General features: G+C 38.7%; 1 protein-coding gene across 3 annotated transcripts in view; it reads left to right on the top strand.

The window, feature by feature from the left end:
• The window catches only part of LOC126184653 (R3H domain-containing protein 4-like), a 104,762-nt gene that overhangs the window by 14,276 nt on the left and 77,388 nt on the right, over window positions 1-13,098 (top strand). For all 3 annotated transcript variants that reach the window (XM_049927133.1, XM_049927132.1, XM_049927134.1), the window contains exons 2-3: window positions 2,876-3,039; window positions 10,026-10,141. In XM_049927133.1, the coding sequence (XP_049783090.1) occupies window positions 2,876-3,039; window positions 10,026-10,141 (280 nt within the window). The remainder of the gene's footprint in view (window positions 1-2,875; window positions 3,040-10,025; window positions 10,142-13,098) is intronic.

The following is a 13,098-nucleotide window of genomic DNA, read 5'->3' as shown; positions in this document are numbered from 1 at the left end:
CACATTGTTGAGAAATTGTTAATCATTTTCGCCTGTTACATTTACTACATCTTTATATTTTTCCTTTCATCAGTTAACTTCAATATCTCTTGTGTTACCCTAGAATTTCTACTAGCCATCGCCATTTTACCTACTTGATTCTCCGCTGCCTTCACTATTTCATCTCTCAAAGAGAGATGCTCTCTCTGAAACACTCTACGACCTCGAGTTCTTTCAGTTTATGCGGGTCCCATCTTCTTAAATTCCTACCTTACAGAATTTCTTCAGTTTTAATCTACAGTTCATAACCAATAAATTGTGGTCAGAGTCCACCTCTGCCCTTCGAAATCTCTTAAAATTTAAAACCTTGTTCCTAAATCTCTGTTTACCATTGTGTGATCTATCTGAAACCTTCCAGTGTCTCCAGGTCTCTTCCGTGTTTACAACCTTCTTTCTTGACCAAATTTTAACTATGATTAAGTTGTGCTCTGTGCAAAATTCTGCCAGGCGGCTTTCTCTTTCATTACTTATCCCCAGTCCATATTCACAGACTACTTTTCCTTCTCTCCCTTTTACTAATATTGAATTCCAGTCCCCTGTGACTATTAAATTTTTGTCTCCCTTAACTATTTGAATAATTTCTTTTAACACAGCATACATTTCTTCAATCTCTTCATCTGTGGAACTAGTTGGCGTATATACTTGTATTACTGTGGTAGGCACGGGCTTAGTGTCTATCTTGGCTACAATAATGTGTTCAGTATGCTGAAACTTCCTGGCAGATTAAAACTGTGTGCCCGACCGAGACTCAAACTCGGGACCTTTGCCTTTCGCGGGCAAGTGCTCTACCGTCTGAGCTACCGAAGCACGACTCACGCCCAGTACTCACAGCTTTACTTCTGCCAGTACCTCGTCTTCTACCTTCCAAACTTTACAGAAGCTCTCCTTCGTACCTTGCAGAACTAGCACTCCTGAAAGAAAGGATATTGCGGAGACATGGCTTAGCCACAGCCTGGGGGATGTTTCCAGAATCTCATTCTGTTCACTATGCTGTTTGTAGTAGCTTATCCGTTTTCCTATTTTCTTTATTCATTATTAAACCTATTCTTGCATTACACATATGATTTTGTATTTATAACCCTGTATTCACCTGAGCAGAAGTCTTGTTCCTCCTGACAGTGAACTTCACTAATCCCCACTATATCTAACATCAACCTATCCATTTCCCTTTTTAAATTTTCTAACCTACCTGCCCTATCTGACATTCCACGCTCCGATCCGTAGAACACCAGTTTTGTTTCTCCTAATAACAACATCCTCCTGAGTAGCCCCACCCGGAGATCCAAATGGGGGACTATTTTACCTCCAGAATATTTTACCTAAGAGGATGCCATCATCATTTCAGCTTACAGTAAAGCTGCATGCCCTCGCGAAAAATTACAGCTGTAGTTTCCCCTTGCTTTCAGCTGTTTGCAGTACCAGCACAGCAAGGCAATTTTGGTTGATGTTGCAAGGCCAGATCAGTCAATCAACCAGACTATTGCCTCTGCAACTACTGAAAAGCCTTCTGCCACTCTTCAGGAACCACATGTTTGTCTGGCCTCTCAACAGATACCCCTCCTTTGTGGTTGCACTTGTGATAAGGCTATCTGTATTGCTGAGGCATGCAAGCCTCACCACCAATGGCAAGGTCTATGGTTCATTTGGGGGGGGGGGGGGGGGTGTGTGTACACATTACAATAATAGTGTCTCTGTTTTACACATTACAGTAATAGAAATTCAGTGGAATAGGAGGAATGTTGACAACTTTTTCAGTGTGTTTCTTTTGAACTGCAGTGCTTTATTTACAATAAACTTCATGTTGGAATAAATGTACTCAGATGCAGTAGTCAAATTGCCTAACTCCTTAAACAACAATATAAGGAAAAGGATAGATTGCTACTCACCCTAAAAATGACACATTGAGTTGCAGACAGACGCAATGAAAACTCTATGAGGTGTACTTCCTTTGTGTGTGTGTGTGTGTGTGTGTGTGTGTGTGTGTGTGTGTGTGTGTGTGTGTGTGTGTGACAATGTCGGGCCCAGTCAAAAGAAATGTCTGCTGATTGCATTGGTTGAATTACTAAGTCCAATTTACTGCATACTTTTGGTTAGATAAGACATTATCCGTTGATTGACTATACCATCAATGCTGTAAAACATCGATTTATCTAGGAGAATATTGTGATGCATATTCAAATGCTTTAGACAAATCACAGAAAATATCAACTGGTGCTATTTTGTTATTTAATGCTTCTAAAATGTGGTGTGTGAATGTGCAAATGGTATTCTTGGTGGAGCAACTCTTCTAAATCCAAACCGTGAGTTACTGAGGATATTGGTGTTGCTTGGGTGGGTTGCTGTTCTAGAATACATCACATTTTTAAAACTTTCACTGATGTTTCCTCCTTTGACTCATGAACACTACCATCAAAGGTTCTACCATTGAGAATAAAATGGTGTAAACATCAGCGATGATGAAAGTGTGAATGTTTAAGGTTACTGATCCCAGTAAATGGTAAAAATGGGTTTGAGACCCATTGTGGCACAAATTTTCAGTTGTCACAACATATTCATCACATTGTTGGTCTCTCATGTCTGAATGATTTACACATATATTGTTTCATGTAATTAGATTTTCATTGATCGCATTCCCTCTTCATTTTATTGCAGTGCATTTAATTAATACCTTAGATTATTGTATGTTGAAAATTTACAAACTAGGGTGAACCTATATTGAAGAACACTTTAACACTGATCAGTACATCTTGTCAGGAAGACGTTATTGCTTATGAAAACTTCACTTCTGTAACAATTGTACAAGTGGTTAATTATGTGACATGGTTAACTTTTGCAGGATTGCACAAAGTGACGATGAGCTGTCAATTGCTAGTGTTAGCACTGATGTCAGTGCAAACATACCTCAACCAGTTCCACAACAAAGGAACTACCCAAAACCGATGTCTTTCCATAACACACGGAGAAGAATGGGCAAGAAGCAATCTAGGCGACATGACAATGGTAATGATATATTTTTTGTAACTTTTGAAATTCAACATTTTTCCATTTAGACTTTTTAATTGCACATTTGCAAAATAATTTGAAAGATTTCGAATTTACTACAAGGCATAGTTTAGGCATGATTTAAATTTAGGTGCTGTACTAGTTAATGTCAGCATAGTGTTGTAAGCAGAGGTACTAGGGCTTGTTTGAAAGAGGTTTTGTATGTTAATTGCTGGCAGCTAGCTAATGTGGGATATTGTTGCTCGAACAGTCCATGGGTATACTGCCGGTTCATAGTGTCCAACTCGGTACGTAATAACTTAAAAGTGGATTGGTCATTGTGTTCACAAATCTCGAATAAACTATTTATTATATTAAAACATAGACCAATTAGGAATATGTAGTTCAGGAAACACTCACTACTTTCAAAGCCGGAAGAAACTACTGAGTTTGGCTCATCTGTTTATTTCCTGCAAATGTAATTCTATGTGTAGTGGAAGTTTGTTTTGTTTGTATGTTCCATTCATAGATTTCCAGTGTTGCCGAAGTCAGAGGCACATAGTGAATTTCAATTGCTGTTACAAATTCTTGTCATTTTTCTCATTTTGTGTGACGGAGCATAGTGAATAACAGCATATCATTGTATCAACACGTCTTAAATACATTTTCTGAAGGTACTCCTAATGCATTAGAACCCAAAATCCTTCCCTTCTTTTTTCAGTTTTTCTGTGCTTTTGTCCTTTCAAAATCTGATGCTAATCTAGATTTACTTTCCTTCTTGCATATCAAATCTGCTCTTATTTCTCCACATCAGATCACCAGTTCGAGTTACAGTTTTGTCAGCCAGTCAATGCCTTGCAGTGAGTACCTATCTCTTTCTTATAAAGAGAATCTACTGAAGTTAGTTTATGATGTGTTTACATGTAATGAAGATAGCTAAATTGGTTCTCCTCAGGGTTATTAGGATGTGAACATAAATATTCTCAATGATGAAAAGAAACATATGGAGATCAATACAAAACTTGTTATTGATAAAGATATTGTTCTGAAGATAATGTTAGGCTACAAAAATTTTACGACATGCTGATTAGAAACAACAGAAGAGGAGTACCTCAGTATGTATGAGAACTCAATATAAGCACACCAGAAAAAAAAAAATTTGTCATGCCAGGACACATCACACTAATACTTCATGATAATGACATCAATTTGGTGAGGAAGTGTCCAAAAGTTTTGTCAAGTATGCTATATCCATCTGAAGCCACTCATTGATGGTTAGATCCCTTAGAGCTACCAAATTGCAGGGACTTATGATTGCTGTGTTTCACACATTGTTGTAAACAGTCCAGGGCATTTTCTGTGGGATTAACACGGATGATTTAGTGGCTAACCAAAATGCGATAGGGTGCTTCAGGTTCATCAAACAGGGAAGTTATACGTGCATTTCTGTGAACATAGGAAGGCAGGAGTGCTCACAGCATACTTATTCTGGTACCGTGTGCCACAGAATTTGAATCCGTACCAGACGTCATGGATGTCGAAGACCCCCTAGAGGTCTCTGCACCATCGCGCTGTAAGCTGTGGCGGCGCATGCCACCTGGCCCGCTTTTAGTGTGAGGGCGCCACAGTGGAACACGTGGTTCCAGTGGCCAATAACCGCGCCCCTGATAGAGTACTTAAGTGCTAGCCTCTCGCTCAGCCAGTCAGTCTAATCCCACGTAAGTCTGTGGACACATCGCCTTGCATTAGACAGCTTACTTACTTGTTATGCGTATGAGTGGACATGTTTGGTTTCCTGTGACTCTGTTGTTAGATCTTGTTGTTTGTTCGTTCTGTCCTTCGTTGGTCGTGTCCGTCCTCTCCTGTTGTGTTGTTGTTCGTGGGCCTATCCATGGGTCCTGCCACGCTTTCCGTCATTTCAACCCTGCGACTGTCCCAGTCGCAGTTACAACACTTATCATAAAGATGCAGAAGAAAGGGCAGTCTTTGATCACTGAGAATGTTGAAATAAACATCTTGGTTCATGTCCACTGTAACTTCAGTGAGGGAGCCCAAGCCATGGTCGGAAAAACACCCCAAGCACCACAGAACCACTTCTGCCTGAACTACACCTTTCACACACTGAAGGTCAAACACCTAATTGAAAAAATCAAAATCATGGCTCATCGGACCACACTACATACATACTTGCGATCACAAGTGACCCTCATTGATTTAGAGCCTAAAGACTGTCACTAAAATGACAAGCATGTACAAATTCCATGGACAAATTGCACCAACATTGATAAACAGCTGACATCTCATGTCCATTGTGCTGGGTAGTTCTTGAAAAGATCCAGCCTCACACAAGCCGAATATACAGCTTCACAGAATTTCAGCTAATTTCAACATCTTCTCATGGTCTCAGTACATACAAACCAAATACAGTGTATGAAACTGTAGACCACTCTATTTTCCTGTTTAATAAACACTCATTTTTCTTCTTCCACTAATGTATTTGGAAAAGTAGTAAATTTCTGAAATGAGTTCTACGTCTTTGATTTGCTTGATGTCATCATCGGTTTCACTTTTGCTGGCTTCACCCAACCTTCTTAATTATCTGCAGTATGTATCCCAACATTTGTCATCCCTGTAATTTTGCCTGTGCTGTCTCCCTCATTGCCACATTAATTATATCAAGTTGCCTTAACACATGCACCCCTCATTTTGCTTCTTTTGCTAGGAATTTTCCATTGGTGTACTTCCTTACCTATTCTGTCTCTAATACATCTTCATTTTATTTTTCATTGGGAAGTTGTCTTACATCCTTCTGTAACAACACTAGTGAAATGTCTGTTTCTTCTTGGCTGGTTTTTCATTTTCCATATTTTAGTTCCATATAATGATCTGTTCTGTATGTACAGCAACAGAAACTGCTTCCTCATTTCTTAGGTAGTGTTTGAAGCCAATATGTTTGTTTTGTTGAACACCTTCATTGTTTTTATCAATCCATTGCATATTCCTTGCTTTATGTGCATTATGTTATCTTGCTTTTTGCATAGTGTTATTCTTTCATTTCTAGGTGATTCCATTGTTACGTGTATAACATTTGTGCAATAAAAGGCGAAGTATTAACATGAAGATAAAACCCTAAAACTACCCATTTTTTATGGTTAGACCTTAATATGAACAACACACAGCCATTGTTTAGTGAAGAGTGCTACAGATGTAAGATAACACACATGTATTTGAAATTCTTATAATATCTGAGAGATTCTTCAATACTAAGAGAAACTTGATAGGAGTCTGGCAACAGGAATGGAAAGAAACAAGACACAAAGGCAAGAAGTACACAATAATTCAGCTATCAGTCACCTGTTCCATGGAATTTCATACAAATTCGCTGGAAAGGCATCTCACCTCACCTAATGGCCAGGTCAAAATTTAAGCAAGGATGTTTCCATGAACATCTTCATAGACTGCATGTTGTAGACACACCTTTCTGCTCTTGTGGAGAAGAGGATGACACAGATCACCTTTTTTTTTGGTGCCCCACGACATAGAAGCACTACAGTCCTTGTACAAGAAGTTGTGAAACTGTCATCCATTGCCAGCCTGTGTTAACAACAAAGGATCATAGACTTTTCTGTGTGATGTGCAGATTTACTGTTGCTGCAGTTATCCACATCTGAGACTAACCTATCACTAACAGTTGACTGCATGAAAGTGTTGTTACAATATTTGATTTTTCACTGATTACACAATATTGATCTACAACATGTGTGTGCATGCAAACACACATACATGCGAACATTAATTTTCTATTTATATTTATACATGTATATTTTATGCAAGTATGAGCTGGCTGTATGGTGTAAGCTAAAGACCAATAAATTCAATTAAAAAAATCATGTAAAATTCCTATAAAAGCAGAATCTCCATGAGGGACATGATAAATATGGGTGTCATCTAGTGACCTCACGAAAAGCCAGGGTGGGTGTGTGTGTGTGTGTGTGTGTGTGTGTGTGTGTGTGTGTGTGTGTGTGTGAGAGAGAGAGAGAGAGAGAGAGAGAGAGAGAGAGAGAGAGTGCCAAATGCTGCACTCATTGGCAGAACAGTTAACACACAAGAACTTCCCAGGACCCTTGCCTGTGGAACACAATCTTGTATTTGCCTCTCCAGAGCAGAGTTAAGATGTGAATAATATGAAAATAATGAGTGTAGTAAGTGTTGATTGTGCAAGGAGAGAAAAAGAAGTCATTAATTTAAGTTCCCATTATATTCACCTTGCGGCCTTTCAGACAGATATATCAAATGAAATAGAAAATTAAATGAAAGTTAACATGTCTGACAATCTCATTGGGGGTGGGGGGTAAGTGCGGGGGAAGGGAGGGCTGTCAAGAGTGGACCACCGCCTCTCAATGTACATATGTGTAGACTAAGCTGACATGGCTCACTCAGTGGATATTATGTATACAGTAAGCAGCCACATCATTATGACAATTGACCTGTTATTGATATAAACTCGTCCAGGCGATAGCAATGTCATCAACCTAACAAGGCTTCCCTGCTTCCATGCCATGATGCGTCGCCACTTCATAGTGTTCTGGTTGATCAGTGTATGTTTTGTGGTTGTGGACATACTGATCTTGCGTTATACTTTCTAAGTTTGAAAGGTGATTGTAAAGGCAGTAATAGAGCATAGTGATCAGTAAAAGATTATTTTACAAATATATGGGTTTGTTGATTAAAACAAAAATGTTTCTGACATTTCTGAATTCTTTTTGCCTTTCATCTCATTGCCAAGTAGCCCTCCTCAGTATTTTAGCAAAACTTTGTTACTAAACTTCACACAGACATAAATGCTACTGTAACGGTAACCACACACACACAATATGGTATATAATAGAGTTGAAGTTATCTCTTAATTTTTTAGTGTCCCTTCCTGGAGTTATCAAACCAACAAATCCCACTCAGGGCTAGCTACAGAGATTTTACAGCCCTGTGTGGAATTTTAAAGGGCTGGCACCCCCCCCCCCCCCTCCCCCTCTCCGGCCCTCCTTCCATATCCCGTCCGAGGCTGACGCCACCTTGCATTGACATCATATTTTTGCATATCACACTTGTATATCTTTTTGATGTGAATGTCAGCTTTTTGACGCAAATACTTCCAGCTTTTAGATGTGAACACATCCAGCTTTTCAACTTGAATACATATTTAAGACCAGAACCAGAATGAGGTACCAGTCAGTGAAACATACAATGCATTTTGTATTATTACTTCAAAATTAATTATGGAAGCAATATTCAATTATGTCACCAATATTCAGTTATGTCACTCACTGACTATACAACTAAAATCTACTAACTTTTTCTCATTCGCTGAACAGAAGGGAGAGTGCGGTGTGAAACCAGCAGTAACCACCACATCAGAGACATTGTTGATGGTATCGTTGTTACTTCTGTTGTACCAAGTGGAAGGTTGTAGGACAATGAATGACTTATGTATAAACATTTAATTTCTTGTAATGCCTATTTAGTGTGTTCATAGTATATAAAGGAAAAAGGCTATGGTCAAATATTGAGCTGGTGTGCTTCCCGACATGCCATGACCATGATTTATGGCTCAAAACAAGCAGTTATGCAAGAACTTCCATTTATTGTAGCAAGATGTAACAGTTATATGCTAAATGAAGTTTCTGGAATGTGAACAGTGTGAAATAGGGGGAAACTGGGTAAGCAGTTTGTAGAATGCATTTTAGTTTTGTCAGCTCTAAAATAAGATTTAACAGGTTTTTTTCCATAATATTTTTAATATTAATATCTATTGATTATGACTTCAACACCGAGGAAAAAAAGGGATGGGGGAAAACTTAAAAGAAGTTACAGACAAAGCAACAAATTTACTTCAGAGGATTGTGAGAAGAAGAAGAGCAATTTAAATGGTATTAATGGCAGATCCAAAGGATAGGGTGTGGTGGTGGGGAGGGGGGGGGGGGGGGGAAGGATGGCACACACCTTTCGATGTGTTAATGCTTATTAATCACAATGTTTGGATTCAAAAGACAATGGCATGTGACAGGAAGTGCATATTTTACTTATTTTTCCTGTATTTCAAAATCTTTTTCTTAGCGATACTCCTATGGTATTTAAGGAATTGTTAGGCCATCATATGCTGAAATTTTTCTTATTTCTTTATAATAAAGTTTATCACTTCTTTAGGGGCTTTCAAGTTGATGCAGGTACATTTCGATCATTGTGTAGGTTCACAGTAGAAATAGACTTGCCAATAGTGCCAGTAGCAACGTTTGCTATTTTGAAAGAAGTGACTAAGGTGAGCAACTCTGTCACTTCCTTTGTCAACTATTCCACAATGATATAGTGTTTCCAGTTAGACACTAGATTTTATGATGATTTGAATTTCCAACTTATTCTCACACTACTTCATTCATTTATACAAACTTTCATTGTCTTGTTTTTTCGTCCTTTTGAAACTGTGTTAAAAGTTAAGATTTTTCTTGCCCAAAAAAACCTACTGTCCTGTGTGGTGGCAGGACAAACCCCCTCTCCCAGTCAGCTAGCCTTGCTCACACCCTTACACATGCATGGCTATGTTGTCCTGGTACTGCAGCCAGACTGGGCTCAGATGTGTTACAGTGCTAGGACGTGTAGCCAACTGGGACAATTGAGACAGGCTTGTGTATTGCGTTAGTCTGTCAGCTTAAAGGAAGGACATTGAGAGCTTATAAATTATTTAAATTTCGCCTGTGTCCGCCGAAAGCTCAATGCCTCAACTGTATGATGGGTGGTTACCTTTACGACTTCCATAATTTTCCCTTCATTTCATGTTTTATTTATTTTTTGGTATAAATGAGGTAAGTGTTTCTTCGTCATGTTTGCTGACAGTTGTTAATGTACAGCAGAAGATATTTTTATTTACATTTTGTTTTGTGTGCTTAGTGTTACATATATCTGTGTTGTAAACTGTATGCAGTATTATTAAATCTTTGCTTTTACACTTCTAGCTATGCTGCTTGAGACATTAGTAGAAGAATCTGAAATCCAGGAAATCACGTTTCAAGATTTAATGCAGAATCCAAGTCCTGGTTTCTCAAGGCTCTTTGAAGATGACAATATGGAGGTCAGTACCTTAAATGATTATCAGAATAGTTTACATACATGGTATAGTTCTCAGTAATGCAAATATATTACAGACTGAGAACATATTTATAATTCAAGCTAACACAGTTTAAGTCAACAGAACTAGATCATAACACTGTTTTGTTGAAATTTTTTGTTACACGCACAGAATGATTCAGTGAAAATAATTTATTTTAGTCTTTATGGGTCACCTTAAGACAGCTTTTTAGAGGGAAAAGAACAAGTGTAATTCACTTGAATTACCTTGTGACTGTAACTGCAGTAGGTAATCATTAAGTCTTCATCCAGACCAGGGACACTGTTGTTACTTTCGTGTTTTGTGAAGCAGTGTTGACAGTGCGTGCAGTGGGGCGATGGCGATGTGTTAACAGCTGGTTATAAGTATCCAGTGAGATAGGAGCCGACAGATGACAAGATTATTGATGATCAGTTAAAGTAATTGTGCCAAATATTGGTGTGAATAGGGCCTGGGCATGTGCTGTGTATTCAGTAAACCAGTGGTTGCAACCCACAAGTTCTCTCAATATTTGCGATAACACTGAAAACAAATGTGACTCCTGATATACTGCTAAAATCAATTATTGAACTGTTCATTAACTGTAGCTATACATTTTTCATGTAACATTTGTTAGCTCTGCCTAATTGTAATGAAACGACTTCCTTCCAACCTAACGTATATCTTAGGTTGTGCTACAGATCAGTCTGCCACAACAAACTTCATTAAAAAAAAAAGTAGAAAAAAAATTTTGGAAGCTGTGACTGTGACAACTAAAGGGAACCTCCCATGACACTAAGTAACCATGGAAATATAAAAGGTTTAAATTTTGGCACTCAAAATACATCATCTCATTCTTCCCGTGTCATAGTTACCTAAAGTTATCTTTACATTGGCTATCTAAAACAGACAGGTTATATCATGTGAGTAAAATTAACAGTGAATGTTACCGTGTTAATAATGTTGTTGGTATGACTGTGAGACATAGTTCATGATTTCATACTGACTTTTATGGAGATATACAGGGTGAGTACAATTAAAGTTAAACTTTCAAAATGCTGTAGAAATAACACCACTGGTCAGAATGATGTCAAATTGCAATGGAATATTATCAGAGAAGGGGAAAAAAATATGGCAGAAGAAAAAATAGTGTGAAAATTGATCAATAGTGGCACTGAATGTGTCAGAATACGTAAATGAAAACACCTGTCATGCGCATGACCCATTGAAGTTGGTATAAACCTGCCAGGTACAGGACTTTTCCTTCTTTCACGTATGTGACGACCGCCATGACTGTCTCAGTGCAAGATCTCAGGATCTCAGGATCTCAGGATCAGCTGTATTACAAGAATGATGACTGTGCACACATCACTGTGCAGTGACACTGAAGGGTTTGAAAAAAGGCATTGGTACAATGACTGCCTTGGGTCTGGAGAAAAGATTCATAAATTCGAAAAGACAGGTTCTTTTGGTGTGCTACCTGGTAGAGGGAGAAAACAAATTGATTTGACATCATTGGAAGCAGTGGCCCCAACAATGCAGGAGATGAGTGGTGGTGTGCAAATGGTAGTGCACAGAGAGTTGCCTGAACATGGGACATACCAGTGAGCACAGTGTGTAAAATCCTATGAAACATCCTTCTTTGCTATTCATTCAAAATTGCCCATGTGCACGAGTTGCTTCCTGTTGATCCACCAGCAAGAGAGACATTTGCTTTAGAATTTCTTCCTCACGTGGAAGTGGACAATGATTGGCTATGGAAGATTTTGTGGACAGACGAAGCCCACTTCCATCTGACAGGATATGTGAATATACAGAATTGTCGAATATGGGCAGTGGAAAATCCACACGTAAATCAACCAGTACCACTTCATCCTGAAAAGGTAACTGTGGTGCAGGCTTAACCATTATTTATCGTAGGGCCACATTTTTTTCGAAGAGTCAGGTGCTTCTGGTCCTGTTACCTGTACAGTCACTGGTAAGCGCTATGGGTGTCTTGTGTGCAACCACATCATTCCAGCTCTCCAGTAGCGTATTTTTATGCTAGATGGTGCACCTCCGCACATTGCAAATCCAGTTAAGCAGCTGCTGAAGTGCCATTTTGGAAATGCTAGAATAATCAGCTGCAATTTCCCTACAGCCTGGCCATCCCAATCACCTGATCTTAATTCATGTAACTTCTGGCTGTTTGGCTATCTGAAAGATGTTGTGTTTGGTGTTCCAACTGCAAACTTACCTACGTTGAAGGCACGCATTGTGCAACACATTCAGAACTTGACCCCGGACACACTTTGATCAGTTGTGGAACATGCTGTGTTTTGATTTTCAACTTGTTGCAGAAAATGGTGGACAGTATATTGAATATGTTTTGCACCAGTCACATGGAAATTAATAGTCGGATTTGATTTTGATTGATGCTTTTTATGTGGTTCTTGGCCTCAGGGCAATTAAAAACTGATTTTTCCCATCCAATGTGATAACACCTTGCTGTGGTGGATGAGCTTATGTACCCAACAGTATCACACCTGTACACCCATGCACACCGATTAGTACAGTTTGTTTAATGTCAAACGTACACCTTAGGCATTGTTGTATGATTCCTTTGTCATTTGTAGTCAACCATTATTACATTATGATGCTTACAGCGCCATCTATCGCTACATTTCATAACTTTTTTTTCCCCCCCCTGCCATACATTTTCCCCCTTCTCTGATAATATTCCGTTGCAATTTGACGTCATTCTGACCAGTGATGTTGTTCCTACTGCAGTTTGAAAGTTTAAATTTAATTGTAGTCACCCTGTATATAGATGAGGTTGCAAGATTCCCTTGTGAACTAAACCTCCAAAAGTCTTACTCAGTCCATAAGAGGTGACATAGGAGCCATACAGATCAACTGAGCTTGACGTTGTACTTTAGAATGGAAGGAAAAGATAAACCTTT

This window comes from Schistocerca cancellata, chromosome 4, assembly GCF_023864275.1.
Source record: "Schistocerca cancellata isolate TAMUIC-IGC-003103 chromosome 4, iqSchCanc2.1, whole genome shotgun sequence".
NCBI classification, from domain to species: Eukaryota; Metazoa; Arthropoda; class Insecta; order Orthoptera; family Acrididae; genus Schistocerca; species Schistocerca cancellata.
Note: the sequence above shows the minus strand (reverse complement) of the source record. Positions and strands in the feature narration are given on the sequence as shown.